Source organism: Rhinolophus hipposideros (genome assembly GCF_964194185.1).
Source record: "Rhinolophus hipposideros genome assembly, chromosome: 19".
Lineage (NCBI taxonomy): Eukaryota > Metazoa > Chordata > Mammalia > Chiroptera > Rhinolophidae > Rhinolophus > Rhinolophus hipposideros.
This window is the reverse complement of record NC_138065.1, coordinates 29,700,953-29,725,129: the sequence shown is the minus strand read 5'-3', so window position 1 is coordinate 29,725,129 and position 24,177 is coordinate 29,700,953. Positions and strand designations below refer to the sequence as shown.

Here is a 24,177-nt window from a genome sequence, read left to right as displayed (position 1 = left end):
TCAAATCAGTGACTGTAGAATCATCCTCTTGCATGCGAAGACAGGGGTTTGAGTTGGCTGCTGCCTTCATCCAAACAAATCCTAGAGAAGAGAACAGACAAATTGAAGGGTCAGGTTGTATAATCTCTTCATGGTGCTCTACCCCTTTTTTCTGTATGCCTTTTTCAGGTCTATTCCACTCACTGTAGTGGCAGACATGGAGCAGAAGTACTGGGGCTGGAAGGAGGGGTGGGGAGACAGGCCCCATTTGGCTTTGTTCTGTGCCGGGTGTGTGGGAGGGGAATGGAGAACTGAGCACTTCCCTCTGATCTTGCCTGACTCCCCTGGAGCCTGGAAGGTGGGGGTGTCTCTGAGTGGAGGAGAGGGAGGGTCTGCACGGGCCCAGGAGCCCAGCTATTTCTGTAACACAGAACACATCTGCAGCCAGCCACAGAGAAGGTCAAATTCTGGGCGCAGGGCTGGAATGCAAGGGGCCAGGCGGTGGTGGTGGTGGTGGTGGGGGGTGCTGCGATTTCACCCCTTCTGGCAGATTGGAGGGCCCCTATAATGCCCTTTCGGGAAGGTGGGGCTACCCACAGCAAAGTGCATGGTGTGGGGAGGGATTGGGCCCTGGTAGTGATGGTCATGGTGTAGCTCATTGGAGGGGGTTAGGGGAGTGGTGCAAAAGCCAAACATACATTGCACTGAGCGGGGAGGAATTTAATTCCAAGTTGTGGGGGCTCTAATTTGTGTTCTCTGCCATCAAGACAAATCAGGTCAGGCAAAGCACTGTGTGAAGGGAACGAGAAATAGTGCTGAGGCAGGGGCAAGGGGGCCCAGACAAATGCAGGTGTGTAAGTGTGCACCGGTGTTCAGGGATACCAACAGGCGTGGGGGCTAGCTCAGCTCACCGTGAAGCAATGCAGCTTAGCTTAAGGCTCCTTCACCTGCACCGCCTCTTCCAACGCCCTATGTAACTCATGTTTGTAATCTTTTTTCTTAATGAGGTCCCCCCAAATTGTATAAGGTGTAGGCCCCACAAAACCTGGCTCTGTGCCTGCATCCACAAGTCCCAGCATCCACTCACCTTCTCTCTGTCCCTCACTGCCACTTCTCACAGCCCTTTCCTCTACACACACTTCCCTGGTACCTTCTGTGTCATGACTGTGTGGTTTGGGGCATCTTGAGTTTCTGTTTATAGTTAGAAAATTGCTCTGCTCCAGCTCCGCCTTTGTCACAGAAGGACCATCTTGGCTAAGTCTGACTGCTGCTTGACCTTTGACCATCCTGCCCTTGGCCTATCCCTCTTCAGTATCCTACAACATACTCTGCTGGTTTTTTTTTCCTTCTTGTACTTTTGGGTCCTCCCCAGATGAATCCAAACCTCTAAAATGGGCAGAGGCCTCCAGGTGGGAAATTAGCCTTCGAGAGGGGCTTTCCTGAAGAACCTGGACTTACTCAGGACTCAGTGGCCTCTTTTGTGCTGTCATTCACTTTAGGGGCAGGGTGAGTCGCTGTCTCATGTCCAGTGGGCCCCAAGGGGCAAGTACTTGCCCATGTTGTACAACCGGGTGGGTGCAGCGTACGCACGAGAACTTGGGTCTTCTCAGTTGACGCCCTCTGCCCAGTGATGCAACCCCTAGAACTGACTTGCTTTTTGATTTCCAAGTGTGGTGGCACACAGACAAAAAACAACTCCAGTTCAAAGTGTGCTAGGGGCAGATCTCCCTCCTGCTTGAGCTTCTCAGGTGTTGATTATTCTGGATCCCCAGGAAAAGGAGGTGGGTAGTGGCTTAAACGCATTGCAAACTATATTTAGGAATCTCTCAGTGCCATCTTGATGGACAACTTCTTTAGGAGCAATTATTAAACATCCATCTTCCCATGTCAAAGTGCTGAGGGGTTTAATAGTCAATATCAGGACATTGCTTCCTACGAGTGAACAGTCCAAGGCAGAGGCAGACAGATAATAATTACTGGCGGGCCGGCCTGGTGGCTCAGGAGGTTAGAGCTCCATGCTCCTAACTCCGAAAGCTGCCGGTTTGATTCCCACATGGGCCAGTGGGCTCTCAACCATAAGGTTGCCGGTTCGATTCCTCGACTCCCACAAGGGATGGTGGGCTCTGCCCCCTGCAACTAAGATTGAACACGGCACCTTGAGCTGAGCTGCCGCTGAGCTCCTAGATGGCTCAGTTGGTTGGAGCGCGTCCTCTCAGCCACAGGGTTGCTGGTTCGACTCCCACAAGGGATGGTGGACTGCGCCCCCTGCAACTAGCAACGGCAACTGGACCTGGAGCTGAGCTGTGCCCTCCACAACTAAGATTGAAAGGACAACAACTTGACTTGGAAAAAAGTCCTGGAAGTACACACTGTTCCCCAATAAAGTCCTGTTCCCCTTCCTCAATAAAATCTTCAAAAAATAATAATAATTATTACTGGCATTTATTGAACATTTACTAGGTGCCAGTCCCTTAAAATCTCCACGTGTATCATCTCATTAAATCCTGTGCAAAACCCATGAAGTAGGTGCTTATATTATCCCTTTTTACAGATCGAGGAATGAAAGCACAGAGAGGTTAAATCACTCATCCAAACCCTTTAGGTAGTAACTGGTGGAGCCAGGATTTAAACTGGGGCAGTCTGACTCTAGAGCCAAAAATCTCAAGGCCAATGCAGATTCAATTTAGCAAAAATAAACCAAGAGATTAGCTTGTAGGGTGATGCCTGAGAAGGGAATCTCAAGTTGCACAACTAACACAATGTGAGAAGAGAGCGATTGTGGACTGTGTCCTGGGCTCTAATCCCAGCTCTCACACTTCCTAACTGTATAGCCTTGGGCTACTTACCTGACCACTCAGGTTTCTTCTTCATCAGCCCAGACAGCAGTGCCTATCTCTGGAGGTTAAGCAGAGAATTTGCTAGTGTCATGGCTTAGGTAGGTGTTAATTTCCTTTTCTTTCCTGTGCCAATTGTTAAGTTTTCCTAGGAGGGTGAGGAGTGATTTAGGAATTCAAGGTTAATTCTTGTTTCAGGAAAAAAATGTCCAAGCAGCCCTCCGATACCCAGTCTCCGACAAGAATTCCTGCCATCACCATTTCCTAATGTCCCCCTTGGAACTTCCTGGGATAGGAGGAGAGAGTGCTGGAGAGAGAGGGGTATTTGGTTTATTGTAGCTCTCAGGCAGCTGTCATCCTCTGGGGTCTCTTCATCTCCCCCCCCCCTTTTAAAAACAAGGATATTCTTCTACATAACCACAGTACAATTAACAAATTCAGGAAACATGCCATTGATACAATACTATTATCTACTGTACAGTCCATATTTAAATTTCATGAGTTGCCTTAATAATGTCATTAGAATCTAATCCAGGACCATGTCTTTACTCCCCTTAAATGTGGAAGAGTTCTTCAGCCTTTCTTTGTTATTCATGCACTGAGGGGTTTTGAAGAGTGCAGGACGTTCCCTGGTCCTTTCTGGGCCTTGTCCAGGCTCCTGTCTCCCTGCTGCTACCCCCGCCTCATCTCTGAGCAGAGCTGACTAGGGTGAGGTGATGGAGGCACTGTCCCTCGGCTCAAAATTTAAGAGGGTGCCAAAAACTCAGTAACCAACATAACTTTTTTTCTGCCTACGACATAGGACCATACAAGAATCAAATGAGATAATGATGAGAGTGCCCTCTGAACTGTAAAGGGTTTTACTTGATATTTTCCCTTCTGTCATAAAGTAAATAGTCCTTTATTTTTATAAAGACCATATTCAGGTCTGCTACATTATGTTAATGCAATATTTTAAAAAATCAAAGTCAGTGCAAAAATTTCATGAAGAACAAAATATCAGTAAAGAGGATCAGTACCAGTGCCACTCAAAGCCATGTTGGAATCACAGACAAAAGGGAAATTCAATAATACTGATCCAGATTTATTGAAAATATTTCATTCATCACAGATTTTTTTGCATTTTCATTTCAAAAACAATTGCATTAAAATATCATTAATCTTGATTACTGAGTTTTTGGGTGCCCCTCACATTTTGTGCCCTCATACCCTGCAGGGTGGCTTTTCTCCTCTCCCCATCATCCTGTCCTTAGAACAGGGGGAGAAAGAGGTGGGGCTTCCAGCCAGCTCTGTTCTTGCACCCTAGCCAGAGAGGAGGAGGGACAGAGAGAACAGGAGGGAGAGGAGGGGTACAGAGGCTTGGAACCCAGCCGAGTCTCTGGCCTGGAGCCCTCTAACAGCTTCCAGCTGCTTCCACACCCACCAGACTTCCTGCCTTGGGAGTGGTGTTTGGTTGGATTTCCCCCCCCTCTTTTCTCATCAAATGTGTGATCGAATTAGATCCTTGGATCCCCTCATGTCTACCAGTCTTCCCTGTCCTACCACTGCATCGTTCTCCATGGTTGAACCTGTTCTTCCCTACATCTGCCCTTGTTTTCATCCATCCTGGGAGCCCCTTCCAGGTCTGTCGCTGGCTGCTGGCCGAGAGCATCTGCCCAGTGCAGTCCGTGTTCCACATGGTTCTGAGACAGCAAGAGCTGAGGGACATAGGCAGGGGTGTTAGCCAGGCTGTGGGGGCAGGTCATGTGTTAGCAGGAAAGAGCTCTGGGCCAACCATAGGGTTCAGCCTTGCCTGCGATGTAGGAGCTGGGATATCTTACCCAAGACCCTTTACCTCTTTAATCTTCATGTTTTTTTGGTAAAATAAAAGTGTTAATATTTTTTTCTGCCTACCTCACAGAACCCTAAAAGAATCAAAGGAGATAATGATGCAAGTGCCTTGTGAACTGTGAAGGGTTTTACTTGATATTACGCCTTCTGTTGTAAAGCAAATCCTTTATTTTTTATAAAGGCCATATTCAGGTCTGCCACATTATTTGACCTAAATCCATGAGAAGAGTCCAGGCTGATTCAGGGTCCATGTCCAGCCCCGTCTTTAACCAGCATTTCTGTCAGACTAAAACAAGTCACGAGGAAAAGCTGGAATCCCTTCCCATCCGCCACCCACTCACTCACATTTCATCACAGTATAAAACATAATGGGTGGGGCCCAAGAGTAGTTTTTTTTTTTAGTTTGTCCACTGAAGGCTTTTTTCCTTTTTTATCTTTATTGATGTATAATTGATTTATGATAAACTGTATATATTTAAAGGGTAAAACTTGATATATTTTGTGAAACTATAACCACAATTAAGATAATGCACATACGCGTATATCCATCAATCCCCCAAAGTTTCCTCCTGCCTCTTTGAAACTCCTCCATGCACCTCATCCCCCTACAACCTCTGATCTGCTTTCTGCCACTATAGATTAGTTTGCATTTTTTAAAAATTTTATATAATGGAATCATACTTTTTTGAGGAGAGGGCACTGGCTTCTTTTACTCAGCATAATTATTTTGAGATGCATCTATGTTGTGTAGAACAATAATTCACTTTATTGCGGAGGCAGCTTCTGTCATATGGATGTGACACATACATTGGTGTTCATGGATATTCAGGTGTTTGTCATTTGGTGTCCTTTTTTTCCTTTTCTTTTTTTTTAATTCTCAAGCTTAGATTTTTTTGTGTGTAAAACCTTTTATTATTTATTTTAAGTGGGTTTTTCCAGGACCTATCGGCTCCAAGTCAAATCAATCTAGTTATGTAAGGCGTGGCTCACAGTGGCCCATATGGGGATCGAACCGGCAACCTTGTTGTAAAGAGCACTGTCCTCTAACCGACTGAGCTAATTGGCTACCCCTGCAGTTTGGGAGTCTTACAAAGCAGTTGTGATGAACATTTGTGTACAAATCTCTGTGTGGATGTGTTCTTTCATTTCATTTGGGTAAATACCTAAGCGAATCAATGGGTTGTTTGGTAACTACGTATATGTTTAACTTTTTAAGAAACTACCAAATTTTCCAAAGCAGATGTCCTATTTCCATTCTCGCCAGCAGGGTCTGAGTTCCAGGTCATCGACATTCATGTCACACTTGGTATGGTTAGTCTCATTTTAGCTATTTTGGTGGGTGTGTGTAATGTTACCTCATTTGTATTTGTGTTTTCCTAATGACTAGTGATGTTGAGTATCTTTTCATGCACTTATTTAACATCGTCTGTCTTCTTTGGCGGAGTGTCTGTTTAAATCTTTTACCATTTTGTTTGTTTGTTTTTTACTGTGTTGTTTGCCATCTTAATATTAAGTTGTAAGAGTTCTTTATATGTGCTAGCTAAAAGTTATGTCAGTTACACGTTTTGCAAATCTTTTCTCTCAGTTTATGGCTTACCTTTCATTTTTGTTAAAGCATCTTTTGAGGAGCAAAGTTTTTTTATTTTTATTTATTTATTTTTCCCCCTTTCTTCCCCTTGCCCCCATCCCCCACTCCAAGCAATTGTTTCTCAGTCTAGTTGTGTAGGACACAGCTCCCTGGCCCAGGCTGGTATTATGAGCCTTGCGTTCCCCCCTCCACCCCCGGCTGAGGCAGTCGGTCATCCATCGGCCACTCACAGCAGCCCATGGCAGCACACAGCAGCACATGGCAGCTCATGGCAGCCCCCGGCAGCTCATGCCAACCTCCGGCTGCTCACAGCAGCCCAGCTCCAGGGAGAGCCGTTGTTCACAATCTGAGCTGTAGAGGGCGCAGCTCACTGGTCCATGTGGGAATCGAATCCACGACCTCGGCGGAGCACAGCGCTACAACCACCTGAGCCACCGGGCTAGCCCCAAGGTTTTTATTTTGATGAACTTCAGTTTATTATTTTTTCTTTATTGTTGGTGTATTTTTGGTCATATATAAGAAATCTTTGCCAAACCCAGAGTCACTCTATTTCTCCTGTTTTCTTGAGAAATCTTACAGTTTTAGTTCTTACATTTAGGTCTTAAGCCATTTTGAGTTAATTTTTCAATGTTAATAGGGTCAAGGGTTTTTTGTTTCCTTTGGTGTGGATCTCCCGTTTTTCCAGCATCATGTATTGAAACGGCTGTCATTCCCCCACTGAACTGCCTTTCTACCTTTGTTGAATATCAGTTGAAAATGCAGTGTTTATTGCTGATTCTTCTGTTCCATTTATCTAAACATTTACCTTTATGCTGACACCACATTGTCTTGATTACTGTAGCTTTATAATAAGTCTTGAAGTCAGGTAGTCTGTCTTCCAGCTTTGTTCTTCTTTTCCAAGTTGTGTTTATTCTAGATCCTTTGAATTCCACATGAATTTCAGAATCAGCTTGTCAATTTTTACCAAAAATCTGCTTGGATTTGGTTTGGGATTATGATAAATCCATAGAAAAATATGGAGAAATTGATATCTCACCAAATTGAGTCTTCTAGTCCTTGCAAACTATATCTCTCCCTTTATTTGAATTCTATTTAATTTCTCTCAGCAATGTTTTATAGTTTTTAGTGTATAGATCTTACATATCTTTTGTAAAATGTATTCCTAAGTATTTCATATTTTTACGCTATTGTGATATTTTAAATTTTTAAAATTTTTTATTGTTTGCTGCTAGTATGTAGAGATACAAACGACTTTTTTTATGTTGTCTTTGTATCCTGAGCCCCTTTAAAAAATTCAGTTTAACAGAACAGGAGCCTGGAAATACTGAGGTCTGTGGTATTTGCATGATATGATAAGCATTTAAAATGGCATGTAAAACATCAGCATCTTTCCCTGTTTTCAGTCAATAAGTCATCCATCAGCAGCCCTGCGTCAGCCATGGCTGCAAAGTGTGTGAGAGGAGGAGGTGGTATGGTGAATCGGACCCTCCACAGGCAATGTTCCCCTAGGTTTTTAGGGTATCCTTGAGGGTGAATGAAACAGGTGGCAATGCAGTGCAGCCCCTTTAAGAGACTAGGGCCAATCAGCCATCAGGCCACTGGGAAGGCAGCCCAGGAGATAAGATAAGGCCCCTGGCTTGTTTAAGCACGGATCCTGAGCCACCGTGGCTGGACTGCCGATAGACAAACAGGAACCAGTGGTGATAGGAGGAAGTGCCAGTGACTAGACCCAGGCTGCTCAGAGGTGGAGCAGCCCCATCATCCACTGAGACCGCAAAGGAGAAGGGGGTATTAATTGTGGGTGTGTAGAGGGAGGGTATTTGCATTTCCCTGTATATCTTATCATATTTATGATCATGGTTTAAAATCTCTGCTAGACTGCACTTAAAGGCTTTATAGGTAGTAAATGTTCAATAAGTAGGCTTATTGAGCTCTGAATGCTCCCTCTACTGATATCTTTATGCTCTAGTGAGATGTTCTGTTATAGGGTTTTGAGACTACCTGATTTCTTGCTCAAACTAGAAAAATCTTGGCAAGGACTTACTCTGAGCCTGGAGCTGCTCCTTCACACATATCTGCATAGATTTGCATGTGTCCTACATGTAGATACTTTTATGCTGGATTTAGATTTCTCCAAATCAGCTGTCTAGTTTTAAATGGATAAAGAGGGGATCTGTCGCTGCTCATTCCTGCCCACCTTTCATCTGCATCCTACAAAGAAGCAAAAATGATTTCGGCTACTTTGAAATACAAAGAAGACCGACCACCTGTGGCCACATAGTTTTTGCAGACACAAGCAATCCTTTGCCTGTCAAGGTGTTTCCTTTCTTCCTTTCCATTACAATGTCTAGTTCCATTCTTCAAACTCCTGAATGAGGTGGGCAGTTATGAAGGCAAAGAAACTCTCTAGCTAAACAGCCAGGAGCTGAAATTGCTTAGATGCCTTCAAGGATTGTGCACTGGGCCTCCACAGAGCAGCCAGGGGCACTTTCACTGACACGAAGCCGCCTTCCCACTGCTTCTCGTCCCCAGGCTGGAGATGCTATGACTACCTTTGTCTGTTCTCCCTCCTCCAGGAATAAATAAAAATATCATCCCCTCCCCCAGATCCCAGCTCCTCTATTGGCCCACAAGGCAAATATTTCATAATGTGGGTTCATCCAATTGGGCATCATGCCAGAGTCAAGCGCCTCAGGTTGTGAGTGTGCTCCAATCAGGCAGGGCGGCTAGGGTGGGACTAGAGGGCTCCCTCTGTACATGGCAGGCAGTGCTTTACTCAGGTGCATGGCGTCAATGTGGGAGTCGCCGCTTTCTCAGGGCTGAGAAGAGGGGACACGGCAATCTGTCAGCCAGCTGGAGGCAGCCCAGCACTGAAGGGGTTAAGACCAGTCAGCATGTGTGGCTGTTAATGATTGCTACCCACCAGGGACCTGGTGAGTATTAAAGGGAAACCTTTTCCCTATTCCTGAGTGTGAAAGAAGTCAGAGTGAGAGCAGAGGGGACCACAGAAGAGCACAGGTAAGTGAGTGGTCGGTTATCTGTCCACTGTGTTTGTCTAGGTGGCTCTGGAACAGGTTAGGGGACACTAGATACACCCATTCCATCAGCTAGAGTGGGCTAGTGGGCTTTTGTTACAACCAGATCCAAATTCTCAGCCTGGGGCCAGAGGTCGGTATCATTTCTATTTATTAGAAGGAAACCTTCAGGATTGTTTCAATCCAAGAGGGTGAGCTACTCCACGCAGAAGCCGGGGATACAAACCATTGTCTGTCCTGATGCAGAGACAATGGTTTTGTGTGGCTACCCCGTACACAAAGCTGCAGCCGCTGCTCTTCCTTCCTCTCTGAGCCATTGTCTCCAGAACTCTGGGCAGAAGCACCGTGGGTCTCTCTAGTGGGCTGATTTCCTGGGACCAGGCCACAGAAGGAAGGTGGAGAGAGCAGAGCCAAAGGAGACTGGGATAACAGTGTCTGGCCTTTTTTCCTTTTCACTTATTTGTGGAGAGGTGGAGGGTAGGGGGCGGTGCAGAGAGTTGTGGGGAAAACTCTTAACTCATCAAGAAGGTAAAGTTGTCATTAGGGAGCAAAACTGAAATCCAGGAAGAAAGAGAACCAATCTTTTGGGTTCAGTTGTTTGTTGTCCCCTTTCCTCAACTTCTCATTCAGGTCCCTCATTCCCGCAACCTCCAGAACACTTGTGCTCTTTCACCCGGGCACCTTCTCGTGACAGACTTGTGCAGGGAATATGGACAAGAGCTCCTTGGCTCTGTTGCAAGAGGTCGATCAGACTGACTTTTCTCAGCTAATGAAATCTCTCTGTGTGTGTGTGTGTGTGTGTGTGTCTCTCACACATGCACATGTGACAAAAAGTGAGAGCCTGACTAGTCTCCAAACCAGAAATGTTGATGACCCCCTCTCAGCCCGGAGCCCTTTTGTCTTCTGTCTCTTCTTGGGACGAAAAAGTTTTGGTGACATAATGGTGATGGTAGGTGACCCTGGAGGGGTCTGTTTGGTAGGAACAAAGTACTCCGTATGCCAGTCTTGAAGGCACTCTTGAGAGATAAGGCAAGTTCACTCAGATGGCATTCTGTGGTGGTTCTTCCTCTGGCTGGGCTGCCTTCAGGAAAACAAACCAGGCGCAGTAAGAGGGAGGTACCAGCCCCGAGAGCCAATGCAAGGCAGGAGCAAAACAGCCCAGTTTCGGGGCATGTGAGCCAAGGAAGAGTGGGAGGGAGAGCAGTGGGGCTACTTGCCGTGCTCTGCCTTGTATTGAGAGTTAGCAATAAATGTGACCAGCTACCTCCGTCCTCACCCTCCCAGTAAAAGCACGTAGGAATTACTACTCTCAGGCAGTGTGGACCTCATGGAAGGGCTTGGTGTGTTGTTCTGTTGTCACCATCCTGAAATTCTCAATTTGCAAGGGGCCCTGCATTTTTATTTTACGTTGGGCCTTGTGAATTATGTAGCCTGTGCTATTCCCAGGCCCAGCCAGAAGTTGCAGCAGCAGGATAGTTGTTCATGTGCTCCAACAGGTGTAGGCAGACACACCTGTTACTCACGTGTCACTTTCCAAGACTGGCTTCTGTCCTGGCTGGGACCAGCAGAGCACCCCTTTCCCTTTCCTCCTCTCTGCTGGCCTCCCAAAGCATTCTGTCCCTTCTTATCACAGCTTCCCTGCCCAGTATTCCTTCAAAGCTACTGCATGGCAGAGGGACAGGGGAGAAAGCAGCAGTGTCTCTTACCTGAATCCCTTCCTTCCTTCCCCTCCCTCTTTCCCTTCCTTCCCTGGCCTCCTCTTTTCCTCATCTGGACTCGAGGCTGGGGTCTAGGCCTGGAGCACCTCTTCCATTTCTCTGAGATCTTCCCTCCCCTCTCTAAGCCGTGGTTATCAGTGGGCACACTGGCACCTGCTTTGTGTGCCATTTGTTAGCACAGGCTCCATCCAGGTCAGGGTGGATGCCGGGGTGGAGACGGGCAGGTGCAGGTGCACCTAAGCCCACTGTCCTTGGTGGCAGCTTCTCTCTCTTCCCCCTGTGCTGGCTCTACTTGCTCTGGACCAAAAGACCTTGCGCACCACCTCTTTCCTCTTCTTCCCTCTAACCTCAGATGGAAGTTTGCCAATCCAAGAAGGAAAGCAAGGCAGGAGGGAGGAACGTGTCCCCTGTATCTCTAGACTGTCTCCCAAACTCTTTCCCCTTTTCCAACTCCCCTCTCCCCACCTCCTTGAGCTTCACTATAACCTTTCCCAAATGCCTCCCCTCCTCGCTTCCCCCCAGGAGGGCTGTGGATAACAGTATTTTCAAACCCCAGAAGGGGTCTTAATACATATATTTTAAAATGATGGATTATCTAAATTAATTCTGATTGGGCATTGAAGTGTATCATTTGGTTTTAGATTTTTTACTTTTTTGCTATTGTTGGCAGCAGAGTTCCCTTTCTTTTTGGTTTAGCTGAGGACTATAAGGGTACTTGTATTCCCTGAGGACACTGAGCACATAGCTGATGGAAGGACAAACTGGTTTGGAGTAAGGTATTTCATAAAACCCAAAAATATTAGAACTAGAAGGTGGCTTAGAGAACAAACATTTTGCTCAGCCCTGTCTTAGAGGCTGTTCTACATGGAATGTGCTACAATTGCTCTGTCCAGTATGGTAGCCACTGCGGCTATTGAAATGTAGTTGGCATGACTGAGGAACTGGAATTTTATTTTTATTTAATTTTAATGAATTAATTGTAAATAGCTGCATATGACTAATGGCTACTAAATTGGATGGCACAGATTTGGGATGGTGCTACTTGTTTTATTTTATTCCTTTATTAATGATTATAACATCACCCATTTACTGAGCAACTGTTATGTGCCAAGCATTCTCCAAGATGCTTTAAATATGTGATCTTGTTTAATCCTCCCAGCAACTCTGGTATCACTCCATGTTACAAATGTGGAAACTGAGACCCCGAAAGGTAAAAGGCAAGTACTGGGTAGCCACAGAGACTCCTCCCTCTGTCCATTCTTTGTCTTCATCGGACAGCTTTCTTCAAAAGTTTTCCTAAATCCTTTCCGTTCCAGACCTCTGTTCCGCTCTGGGATGTCAGGGAAGGTCCTGATGATTGTCTTCAGTCCCCAGAGGTGGACAACAGAAAGGATTCTCCCCAGGCGTAGCTGTTTTCTGGCTGGTTACACCGGTGGCCCTTGTCCCCAAGCTCCTTTTGGATCCTCCCTACAGCGGACAGCAATCCAGGACATTCTTCTGCCCTTGGAGACCTTGGCAAGCTCCCCAAGTATAGGGGAAGTTCCAGACTCCCCAGTCCTGACGAAGGAGGGGTTCATAACTTACCACAATCCGCATGTGTCCCTGCTTGCTCACTACTCCCAGTCTAGGAGGGACAAGCAGCTGAACCTCCCTGGGGGCACAGGGGCAGGCTCATCCCCTGGGCAGGTGAGGAGCAGCGCTACGCTAGAGCTTTGCTGCCATCCCACCTGCCTCTGTACTCCCACCCCATGCCACCCTCTGAGGTGGGGGCTCCTTCCTCCAGAAGCAGTCACTCAGGCTCCTGCTCCCCCACTCCCATTGATTTATTGCTCTCCTCTTCCCCAGACAAAGCCTCTGCTTTGTAGACTCTTATCAGAGTCTGGCTGGCAAGTAGAGAGGGGGCAAGGAGAGGAGGGGCCATGGAGCAGATGGAATCTGTCCCTGGGATCCAATGAGAGGGATTTGAGGCTGATCTCTCCTGCCTCTCTTATTCAACATCCCAAAGCAGACCACTGGCCTGCCTCTACAGCCACTCCATCAAACAGCTATTCAGTTCCTGCTGGGTGTGAGGTGCTGGCCAGGGCACAGTGACAAAGAAGGCCAGGCTGTAAGCAGTGTATATGTGGCTGTCCCTCCACACCTCTGCTCCTAGGCAGTACCCCCACCCCACATCCCACACCACAGTCCCCAGACTTCTGCCCACAGGGCTTATAAGTGAGAAGGTCTGTAGCTTTCATCCCTGTGTCCTTGCAGCAGCCTATGGAGCTGGAATCACCCTGAATCATGAAGCTCTCTTCCTCTTCTTTCCTAGAGACAAGGAGCTCAGGTTGGGCATGTAGATGGGACTGGGGACAGTGAAGGAGATGGGAACTTTGTCTTGTCTCTCTTGTCACTATAGCTGGGGCAGTGGACCTCAGCTTCCCTGACTCTGAAATGAGCTTTGCCTTCCTCCCAGTGCAAGGACCAGAGACCATGTATGTGAGTTTGATTTATCCCTTAGTTCCATACCTCCTGATGGCATCATCACCTTTCTTCCTTTGCTGTTTAGTCTGGTGGTAAATTTATGTTATTTCCTGAACAAGACATCACTTATTACCATTATTTCATTCTTAAAACGAGGAAACTAAGGAACAGAAGAGCTTGACCCTTGCAAATTGCCAGATTAGGATCCAAGAAATCATTTGTAGCTTTTGAGGGTGTGAAAGGAGGGACAACAGCCCAGCTTCATACAAGCACTTTGTAAAATTCCTTCCTGCAGGGTGGAGTGGGGTTACTGCTCTCTGTGGGACACCAGACCCAAATTTGCTGAGCTAGGAATGAAAAGAGCTGGTTCCAGTGACCTTCCACAGGCCTGGAAGTGTGGACAGCTGGACTGCCTCAGCCTCTGAAGGGTAGGGGGTTGGGATTGGGCTCAGAGCTGGGGGAGGAGGGGTAATTAATTATTGCCCTGCCCCACTATCTCTTGGGACTCTTTCCCCATTGCTGACTGTCAAGAGAAAGCAGCTTGGAGGCTGAGGGGAGGGGACTGGGGCCTTCTTCTCCTTTCTTTCTGGCTTAGCTGGGGGCCACTCAGGGGAAGGTTGAGAAAAGGAAAATATGGAGCTGGAGCCATAGGCAGCCTCTTTTTCTCCTTCTTTCATTTCTCTTTCCTCTTAGCAGGGAACAAAACAGAAGCAGGAGGACAGGGGTGTGAGGAGCCCCAGGAAGCTGGGTTGGCCCAGTTCTCCAGGTTGGGGCACGGTGTGAGGGGGAAATGCCTCCATCCTGCCCATAACAACCTCTGGGCCCCAGAACCACTGTTCTTAACACTTGATGTCCTAGGAATGACATTCAACAATATATCCACCAGGAAGGACACTGGCCTGGAATCCTGGAGGACCCTGTGGTGTCTCTGGATCACAGAGGTGTGGAGGGCCTCGGCACTGGCCAGGGAAGGGGTGGGGGCACTCAACAGGCCTGGCAGAGCAGCTCTTTACTGTCCAATAAGGAAGAAGTTCCCCATTTTAATAACTGACATAGCTAGGCTGAATACCCATCCTGGTAATCTTCACCTTTCAGGTGCTGGAATTCAAACAAATGGAATTCATAAAATAATCAGCTTAAAGATAAGATAGTCCAAGCCAGGAAGAAGATGAGCATGAAGATTCCCCATGAAGTTCCCTGAGAGAAATTTCTATTCCCCCTGTCCACATACATTCCCATACACACATTTACACATATATGCATACACACCACACACATAGACACACATAGACATGCACTACACATGCATATTACACATGTACACACGTACACATCGCACACAATAGATATACAATCGGCACACATCACACATGACACAATATACATATATGTACACATACACACTATACACAGACTACACATACATGCATATCACATGCGTACACATGTACACACATTGACATGTACACACTTACGTAGACACACTGCACACACGTCACATACACATGGACACACACACTTTTACACACATGTACACAGACACACACATCAGCACATACACACACATACGTATACCACTACACACACATACGCACATTTATACACACATATAGAGACAGTTAGATACACACACACACAGAGTGAGCCATTACCCTGACTAAAAAGTACATAGGTCCTCCCACTCTTATGCTGCTGCCTTAGGTTTTCCTCTCTTCTAGTATAGGAATAAAAGGGGCCTAGAGGCGCAGGGCAGGGGCTAGGAGTTAACACAGTGAGACGGAAGGATATCCATATAGGATGGAAAGAAGGAAACCTGGATCTGGCCTCTGATTTTTGCTTTCCATCCGATGGCTCAACAGCCAGCTCTTCTGCTTTCCATCTGATGTGGGGTCCCGGCTCAGGGTGACCTTCCCCAGTATTCCATGACTGGCCATCATGGGTAAGGAAATGTGTTTTGGCCCTGGGGGTGGAGATGTGTGTGTGAAGAGAGGCAGAGTTAGGCCGGAAAGAGAGCAGCATGAGTCTTACCTCCTACACACTCAGTCCAGAAGCCTAGCATTTTCAGATAGTCAAGCTTGCCTGAGGGAGGATACCCTCTTTTAGCCATTTTGGAAATTACTGTGGCCTGGGTGGGGCCAGGACAGAGAGGAGAGGAGAGCAAGTACAAGTACAAGGCTGGCAGCTGGAACCCCCACCGCCCCCCCACAGCCTGTAGAACTGGTGTTTTGATCTGTAGGCAGCAAATGGAAAGGAGACTTTATCTTTAGAGGTGCTCCTTCTCACATGCGAATACCTAGAGTTGCCACTAGGGCCTAATTCACTAGGCCTCTTATCTGTGTGCAGCAATCATCGAACAGAGGGGCTCTGGCTGGGGGAGTGTATGTTTTTTTCCTAGGAATGACTGGGGGAGCTCCAGGAACCAGGCACATCAGGGTTGTTGGAAATGTAAACTGAGCTGGTTTTTAACTGGGACAGAATGCCAGAGCAGATAAAGCGCCTTGAAAATAATGATGAGATCCAGAGAGGGAGGTGGAGAGCAGGAGCCAAACTTCTCTCCTCCTCTGTTGGCAGCAGAAATCCTCCCTGGAGTGTGGACAGTCTTGGCTTGGAATTTGCTAGCTGGAAGGAAGTGGGAGGGATGGTCCATAGGCAGCCCTCCTTCCCATTCACCTCACTGTCCCCTCTCCATCTAATGAGCTGTAATGCCAGAAGCCAAAGCGTTCTCAGGATGGGGAAGCCTGGGCAGGGCTAATTCTCTGTCAGCAGATTCTCAGGAGCTATGGAAATGAAGCAGCTTGGTGTACGGCAGATAACCAAGAGGGGCTCCGGGGTGGAAGGGCTGAGTGTCTTTCTCCACTTGTTTAATATTTATCACAGTGGGATCTCTGGGTGTCCAGCTTGGGTGTGCGTGTGCATGTGTAAGTGCATGTGCAGATATGCACACCTGCCAAGAGTTGTGAAGGTTGAATTTGCTGCTTTTGACTGCGTACTGCCAGATGTCACTCTAGACAGATGGTCATTCTCAGGGAGGATGTTTGGTGGAATCAGTACATGGTTACTCTGCAGTGACTCCATCTATTACTAGGACTTAGAAGCTGAGAGTGTCTCTTGAACTGTAGAAAAGCCCCAACTACATGGAGAGACAAATGCCTGGAAAGCAGAGAGGAACTGCCCCTTTTCTTTGTCATTTATCAGTCTTGGCCCTTCCGGAATGCCAGCCCCCTCCTGCCCTGCTCCGCCCCACACACAGCCTTTTTATGTCTGACACCGTGGGATCTCATTTTCTAGTTCCAGCACCTGGCGTATTTCTTGATTTGTTTTTAAGCGAAATGATCATAACCATTGTCTCTAATGCACAAAACATTTCACAGTTTCAAAGTTTACAGCTATTATTTCATATAGAATTAGAAGGCTTCTCATTTGCACATGAGAAAACTAAGGGCCAAAGAAGTCAAATCAAAGTGCTAATTCATGTTTAATCTTGGAGTGAAATCCTGGTCCTGCCAATTCTTTTTCTGCTGATGGCATTACCATTGGGGCCAGCTTTGTAGGTACAGTGGACCAGGTGAATGCCTAGTGGGCATCCCAGGAGTTTAGGGATGCCCCTGCCTCCATCCCTAACTCTCCTTTATTGCCTGAGATTCTCCCTTTCCTTGGGTAGCATTTGAGAAGTTCATTTGGAGATGTATTCATAACCATTTGTCCTTGAGAAATGGTGGCCCTCTGACATCCTGAAAGAAAAGAAGAGAGAGTAAACCATTCACCTCTCCTTGTTTCCCTTTTTAAATATTCTTTACCTGGTAAGGTCTTCCTAATGCCTAAACTAAAATGGCAACCTACCATTCTATGCAATTTAGTGGCGAAGGAAAAAAACCCCAGCTAGGCATTCTGCGTGTGGTCTGTGGACGTCACCCTGAGGATTTCAGGGCTCTTGACAGGCAGGGCAAACCCTTGAGCCTTCATTCCTACTCCCTTGTGCTGTCTTCACTGGGCACTGGAGAAGTAATTTAACTTGCAACTTAAGCAAAGGCTGTGGGAGGCCCCTGAGCTCAGCTTGAAGGGAAAGGGGATATTTTTGCTTCTAGAGGAAGAAAACTCATTTTCTCATTGCACCTCCACCCCTCCTCCTGTGCAGATGAGCTTAATTTTCTTCCCGTCCTAGTGAGGACGGATCAAAGCCAAACTATGTATTCAAGGGGGAGCCAGTCAGGGGAGCTGAGTGAGGGGGTGAGGGGATGGAAACAGCTTCTCTCACCGAGAGGAAGTAATTAATTTTAAGAGAGCGCAGAGATAGGGAAGCCCTTGGTAATAGAATGTGAAACTCCAAATGCAGATGGCTAAAATTAAATCAGAACATGGAGAGTTTCTTTTGTTGGTTCATTCACTCATTCATTCTACAAATATTTATCGAGCCCCTCCTGTGCACAGGCAGAGACCTCAAGTGTGCATCAGAAGTGGGCTCAGCTCTCCATAATGACAGCAGGGTTCGATAACTGGACTAGGGACAAGGAGAATGTGGCATCTGGAAACTGAAGCCTCTTGTCACCAGGACAAAAAATTTGCAAAATTACCACTAAAGGTCTGAATATATTGACATTTTTTTTTGGATTTAGGATTAGTTGCTTAAATATCAGCAGCTATTGATCCCAGCTATATCTGAGCAGTTTGCCTCATCATGGGTTACATAATAATGTTGTCCATTTGCTTTTGCATTCACTGATTACGTTGTTCTCTGATGGAGTTCTGTCCTCCGTCCAAAAAATTAGATTAGCCCCTCCCTTTCAGTGTCTGTTGTGACATCACAGAATTGCCATAACAACAGACTATGATGTCAACAGAATGCCTGGCACTGCTAAAGGAATCACGTTAGTCAGAAAGGAGTCTGTTATCCTAAGACAAAAATGGAATAATCTTGAAAGCCAGAAGAACTGAAATTTGGTATCAAAAAGAACATCTCGTCAGTATAAGGTAACAGTGGGTCTGGAGTCTTCTTTGCTAGAACACTTTACAAACAACCAAGGCACTTAATGTGATTGATTGGAGAGCCAGTTGGCTTGCCTGGAGGCAGGAGCATGGAAGAGATGACCTTCTGAGGCCCTGGCAGTCCAACGACCCTAAGTCATGGAAGACATTAGGAGGGGAGATTTTACCATCTTCAGTGTCTGGAGAGGTCAGGGGAATGAATGACGATGCAGACCTCCTTGCCCTTGAGCAGATCTGACAATTGCCAGCTGGAAATTATCATATTGCATCTGACAAGATTTTTAAGAAATAAACACACAGTGACCTCCTCTGAGCCCCATTTGCTGCCCTCTTCCTCACGAGCTTTGGGAGAAAGCTCTCCTTCAATTTCTCCTGAACAAAGAAGCCAGTCCTTGCCACCAGCTCCGGCTCCACTACACCCGCGCCCATGTGCTTCTCATGCCCCTCATCAGCTGGACCACTTCGAGCAGAGGGCAAACAAGCTGGGGCTGGTCAAAAGGGAGCATGGAAGGGAACGAGGCAGACAGCTTCCCTCATTCTGCTCCTGTCCAGACAGAAGAAGGTTGGGCAGGCTGAGAGAGGAGAGAGGAGACTTCATTAACCTCAGCTTCCAGGCAGCGCGGCAACAACATCAGTGGATCCGGAGCTTCATTTAACCCTTGTGCCCACAGGATCAGAACTGTCTTTGGGAAGCAAGTTGATTTCAGCCCAAAGGCCTGTGTTCCAGGCTGGGAATCGGGAGGCAGGGAGGACTGTCTGTCTTCCCGCAGGTCGGCTGGCTGAGTTTCTGCCGTGCAGATGGGCATGTAGCTCCAGACTCCTCTGCCCGCCCAGCTGCTCTGTGTCCTTAGCACAGTGAGGTCGGACTACCTGGAAGTTGTACACCTGTTCCACGTACGCCTGTCTCTCCATCTCAGCATTTTCTCTTTGGGGATGTGGACTGGGAGGATTATCATCCCCTGCTCCTTTATTCTGCCTCCAGCACTCTGACTGGCTGAATGCTGGGGAGCCACAGGCCCCCTAGGGCTCCTCGACACCCCTTCTCTCATGCTGGAGCCAGGAAGAGGGGGCACCAGCAGTGTCTGGAGCTCGACTAGGGCCTGCGTGGGGCCGGAGGACTTACTGCTCAGAGGGGTGGTAGGAGCCGGGTGCTGGTAGGTCGTCCTAGGCTGCCGAACGGAGCTGCCAAAAGGATGTTGAAGTTTCGGGCTGATCGCCGGGTCAGGTAGGGATTTCTTCAATGGACATAAGCCAAGCGAAGTGAGAGCAGGCGGTGTTGGCAGCTCCTTGGATCTGGGGCTTCAGAGTAAGGGGACTGCCTGACCTAACCTGGAGGAGGAAGAATAGTTAGGTCAGTGGTTGCTGCATTGCAGTGCTTGTCAAGGGGAAGCTAGGAGCTATTTTGAAATTGGTAGCGCCGGGATGGAGAGAGGACGTCATTTGTAGGGGTTGCTGGGTAGGAAATGCTGGGGCAGGAAGAAATTCTCTGTGCTCTGAAAGATGTGTGTTAGCTGATAGCAGACTGTGTGTGATCTCTCTCTCTCTCTCTCTCTCTCTCTCTCTCTCTCTGTCTCTCTCTCTCTCTCGGCATGTGCTCTGTTCCAGTGTGAAAAAAAAGAGACCTTGGCAGCTTGAGGAACTTAGTTGTCACAGACCGCTTGCCCCCCTGAACCTCTAGGTTGGGCAGAGCCAGGGATGAGGGTAACTGTAAATAGCTATCTTTCCTCTCAAAGATTCCCTGTGTTTGAGGAGAGCATTCTGGTTGGACCTGGGAGGAAGGAAGGGAGGGAAGGAAGGAGTTTGAGAAGCAGGAAGCGGGTGATCAATATACTAGCAGACAGGGCAGGCAGACGCTGGCCTGATTTAGGTCCTGGCCTGCAAGCCCCGTTATAAAACCCACATTTCCCCCTAGGCTGTTGCCACTGTCCGCTGTGCTTCTATCTGCTACATGTCTGTGAATTTGAGCTGAACATGACTGGTTTGGAAGCTGAAAAAATACCTTTTGATATTATCTTTAGCTTCAACAGATATCCCAAGGGCTGGGATGTGTCCAGGGCTATTGAAAAGAGGTCTCCAAAAGGTTATTTTACTTCTCTCGTGCAGCTGAAGGGACCAAGCTAGGATCTCCTTCCTCTGGAGTGTTCACATGGCCAGTGTTAGGACCCACGGCCTTGGTGCAGCCGCAGCAGGCTCTATCTGGGCACCTGCTTCTTGGGGTGGGCTGAGCCTGCTCTGCACTCACAGTATCTCTCAAGAGGGGTGGACGAAGAGGTCTTTAACACTTTTCCAGCCCCCCACTGGCTGCATGCTTGACTCTCCTACAACTTTCTTGCCAGGTGGTTGCCTGTGTACAGAATCCATCTCAAATGGCTGCCATTTGTGCCTTAGACCCACTGCGCCAACTCACTCCAAGCTCTGTCTGCTGCTCTTCCTCCCCATCTCCCCAGAGAGCCTCCAGGGAACTAGCCTGACAGTCAGTCAGCCAGAAGGGCCACAACAGGACTTCCCAAAGGAAGCTCCACAGTACTGCTCCCCGTCTGCCTCTGCACGGACCCCGCCTGGTCCATGCCGCCCGCATCCTACAGGCTGATCCTGCAACACCTCACTCCGGGGCCACACATCCCTCAATTAGATCTGACTGCTGAGCCAGCATTTAATCTCACTGCCTGAGGTTTCAGCAACATCCAGTAGCCCTTAGATGGGGAGACCCTGGGCTTAGAGTGTGTGTACAGGTCCCAGCCGAAGTTCAGGAATGGAGTTTCTGGATCTCTCATTTCATTTAAGGAGATGAAACATAGAGCAGGAGAGGAAGGAGTCTAACATCGTGAGAGAATTCTTTCAGCAGAAATGAGTGAGCAGTTTTTATGTGGCGCACTGGCAGGCATTATCCTTGGGAGAGAACCCTCCACATGGGCAATCTTAACTATTAGAGTCCCCTGCCTGTCCCACCCACATACCTGCCCAGCCTCAGAGATCTCTAGTAAGTAGTTAATATTGGCTAGTGAAAGGTGTCCTCCCCATTGCTTCCTCTACAGCCCAATCCTCCATTTTGCCTCTAATAATCCCACTGGAGGACAGAGGGACGAGCTCCTACATGGTCACTGTCCCTGTCACTGCTCAGGGCCTGTCTACCCTTTGGTTGTGTCTCTACTTTCTTCATCTTTACCACAACTTCTTTTCTTTTTTGCCTCCACAGCCACAATGAAAAACGGAACACATTTCTACACCCAGTGACTGGCCAGGTTCCAGAGGAAAACAAAAAATTTGACTTGAAAATGTAGGTTTGCCCCATTTACTGTCTGACCTTTCCATCCTTACCTACCACCACCTCACTGCCACTGCAGCTGGGAAGGGGAAAGGAATGGGGGGAAAGGAGAGCTAAGGGATTTAGGGTCACTCTTCTCAGTTCTGAGGACTGGAAGCTTCTGAGACCCTCTGGCTTCATATCCTCATCCACTTTTCCCAGAATCTACCAGATCTCAGGTTGGTGTATCCCATAGTTTGAACTGAAGGGCTGAGACAGATCTGAGGTTGGCATGTCACCCAGAGGCCTCTGAGGGGAGTGGTGAGGGAATCTAACCCTGAGAGTCAAATGCTAATTTTCTACTTGCTCTGGATCTTGGCTAAATGAAAGAAAGAAAGGAAAAAAAGATAATTAAGTGACTTTCATAATTCATTGGGCTTTTGTGTCTTTTAGATTAGAAGAAAAAAGAATTCCAGAGTCTTAGGCTCGAGGTTTTAAAAATAAATTTACAGGAAAGGAAAAGGAGAATGTCCAGGATTACTGGCATGTACTGTCAGAAGAACTGAGGGAGCAGCTGTGATGACCTCTTGATAGCACTTAGGGGATTAAATTTTGTGCTGATGCTGGAACAGTGGGTGGCAGGGTGGGAAAGGGATGGGTGGTTTCCATTGTTTCTTGGTTCTGAATAGTTTCTTTCTTTTCTTCTGGTCAACTTGAAAGCAGATTGGCCTTGGACATGTCTAATAAAGCAGGTGGGAAACGCACAGCCACCAACAGTGACATATCCAACCACAACATGGTGTCTGAGCTCCCTCCAGAGCGTCCCAGTGTCCGGGTGAGTCCAGCCCCCAAGGCAGGCTGTCAAGCAGGAAGCCTAGGAAATGTATTAGCCTGTGCAGCTGTGTCTGCAGGCTCCAAAGGGCAGGTGAGGTGCTCAGACCAGAACCTCATAGAAAAGCAACATCTAGATGAAGGGTTTTCAACCTCAGCCCTATTAGCATTTTTTGCTTGATAATTCTTTGCAGTGTGGGCTTACTCATTATAAGATGTTCAGCAGCATCCTTGGACTTTACCCACTAGATGCCAGTAACACCCACCCTGTGACAACCCAAAATGTCTCTAGACATTGTCAAGTGTTCCCTATGGAACAAAAGTGCCCACCCTCATTGAGAACCACTGATCTAGGGGGACAGCAAAAGAATAACTCATGAAGGACATGGCAGCTGAGAGCTCAGAAAGGGAGGAGGACGGGAGTCTCAGGAAGAATAAATAATCCAGAGAAGAATGTTGCTGAGAGATTGAGTAAGAAGTCTTACTTAGATGAAAGCATCCATGGGGTTTAACAATATTGGGGTTTCTGGACACCTTACAAGGGCAGTTCCAGTGGTATGATGAGGGCAGAAGACAAGCCAGAGAAGGCTAAAGAGAAAGTGTGAGGGAGGATGGAGAAGAAACACTGAAGAGTAGAAACTGCTCTTCTAAGAAATTAGATAATGAATGATGTTCTAGTCATGCAATGGAGTACTGTCCAAAAATTAAATGGTCTAGAGCTCGATGTATTAACAAGGATAAATCTTGAAAACATAATGTTGAGTAAAAAGCAAGTTGCAAAATATAAAAAATATGATATCATTCATGTAAAATGTGTAAACAATGAAAAACAATACTACATTTTTATAGATAAATATGCAATACAGCATATAACCATGGACAGGCAGACTAATTTTGGGTCAGTGGTTGACTCTAGGGAGGAAGAAAAGGTAATGAGGTTGAAGAGGGGCTTAAAGGCAATTTCGGCTTTATTTGTCACGTTTTTTTAGGGAAAAAAAATCCCATGTGTAGTAGTGATTTATTCCCTACTTTCCTGAAATGTTTGAAGTATAATATTTCAAAAAACATTTTTAAAGAAATTGACTGTTAAGGGAAATGAAGGATGGCGGGCGAAAGCTAGAAGATCTTGCATAAGACGGAAGTAAGTTTTCTTTGTTCATTTTGTTTTGTTTCAAGATGTTAGAGGCAGGAGGAGAATGACCCAGTGGATAGGTTCAGGAGAAAGAGGATAGCCAATGAATCACATTTCTGTGGAAACAGGAGTCAAATTCAGAGCTGCTGTTAGCCTTGATAGGGAAGGGGCTCTCTTCCTGAGAGTGCATAAAAAAGGCATGTGTAGCTGGGGGATGGGGGGCTTGTAAGTGAAAGACATTCCCCCCTGATGTCCTCAACTTTTGCAGGGAAGTAGGAGGTAGGGTTTTCTGCTGAGAGGAGTGGGGTGGGTGAAGAGGCATTGGGAGGCTTGAGAATTTTCCTGAGGTTTGGGGAACAGGAATAGTGGTCAACGAGAGACATATAAAATATTGCCTGATAATGTCGAAAAGTCATCTGCGATCATAGACCGAATCTGTGTGGCTCTAACCCCCAGGCATGTGGATTTCCTCCAGCAATGCTCATAGCCTGGCTGCGGAAGCAGGGAAGGCAGGTGATTAGATTGACCTAAGGCTGAGGG

The 24,177-nt window shown here is 47.1% G+C and overlaps 1 protein-coding gene across 23 annotated transcripts in view; it reads left to right on the top strand.

Annotated features, from left to right (window-relative positions):
• The window catches only part of PLEKHA6 (pleckstrin homology domain containing A6), a 134,578-nt gene that overhangs the window by 67,783 nt on the left and 42,618 nt on the right, over positions 1–24,177 (top strand). For 12 of the 23 annotated variants that reach the window (XM_081025580.1, XM_081025574.1, XM_081025591.1 and 9 more), the window contains 2 exons: positions 21,627–21,707; positions 22,395–22,509. In XM_081025580.1, the coding sequence (XP_080881706.1) occupies positions 21,627–21,707; positions 22,395–22,509 (196 nt within the window). Of the gene's footprint in view, positions 1–9,204; positions 9,250–19,357; positions 19,656–21,626; positions 21,708–22,394; positions 22,510–24,177 lie in introns of those variants that run through there. The other 11 variants (XM_081025585.1, XM_081025583.1, XM_081025581.1 and 8 more) reach the window with 5 other exon arrangements.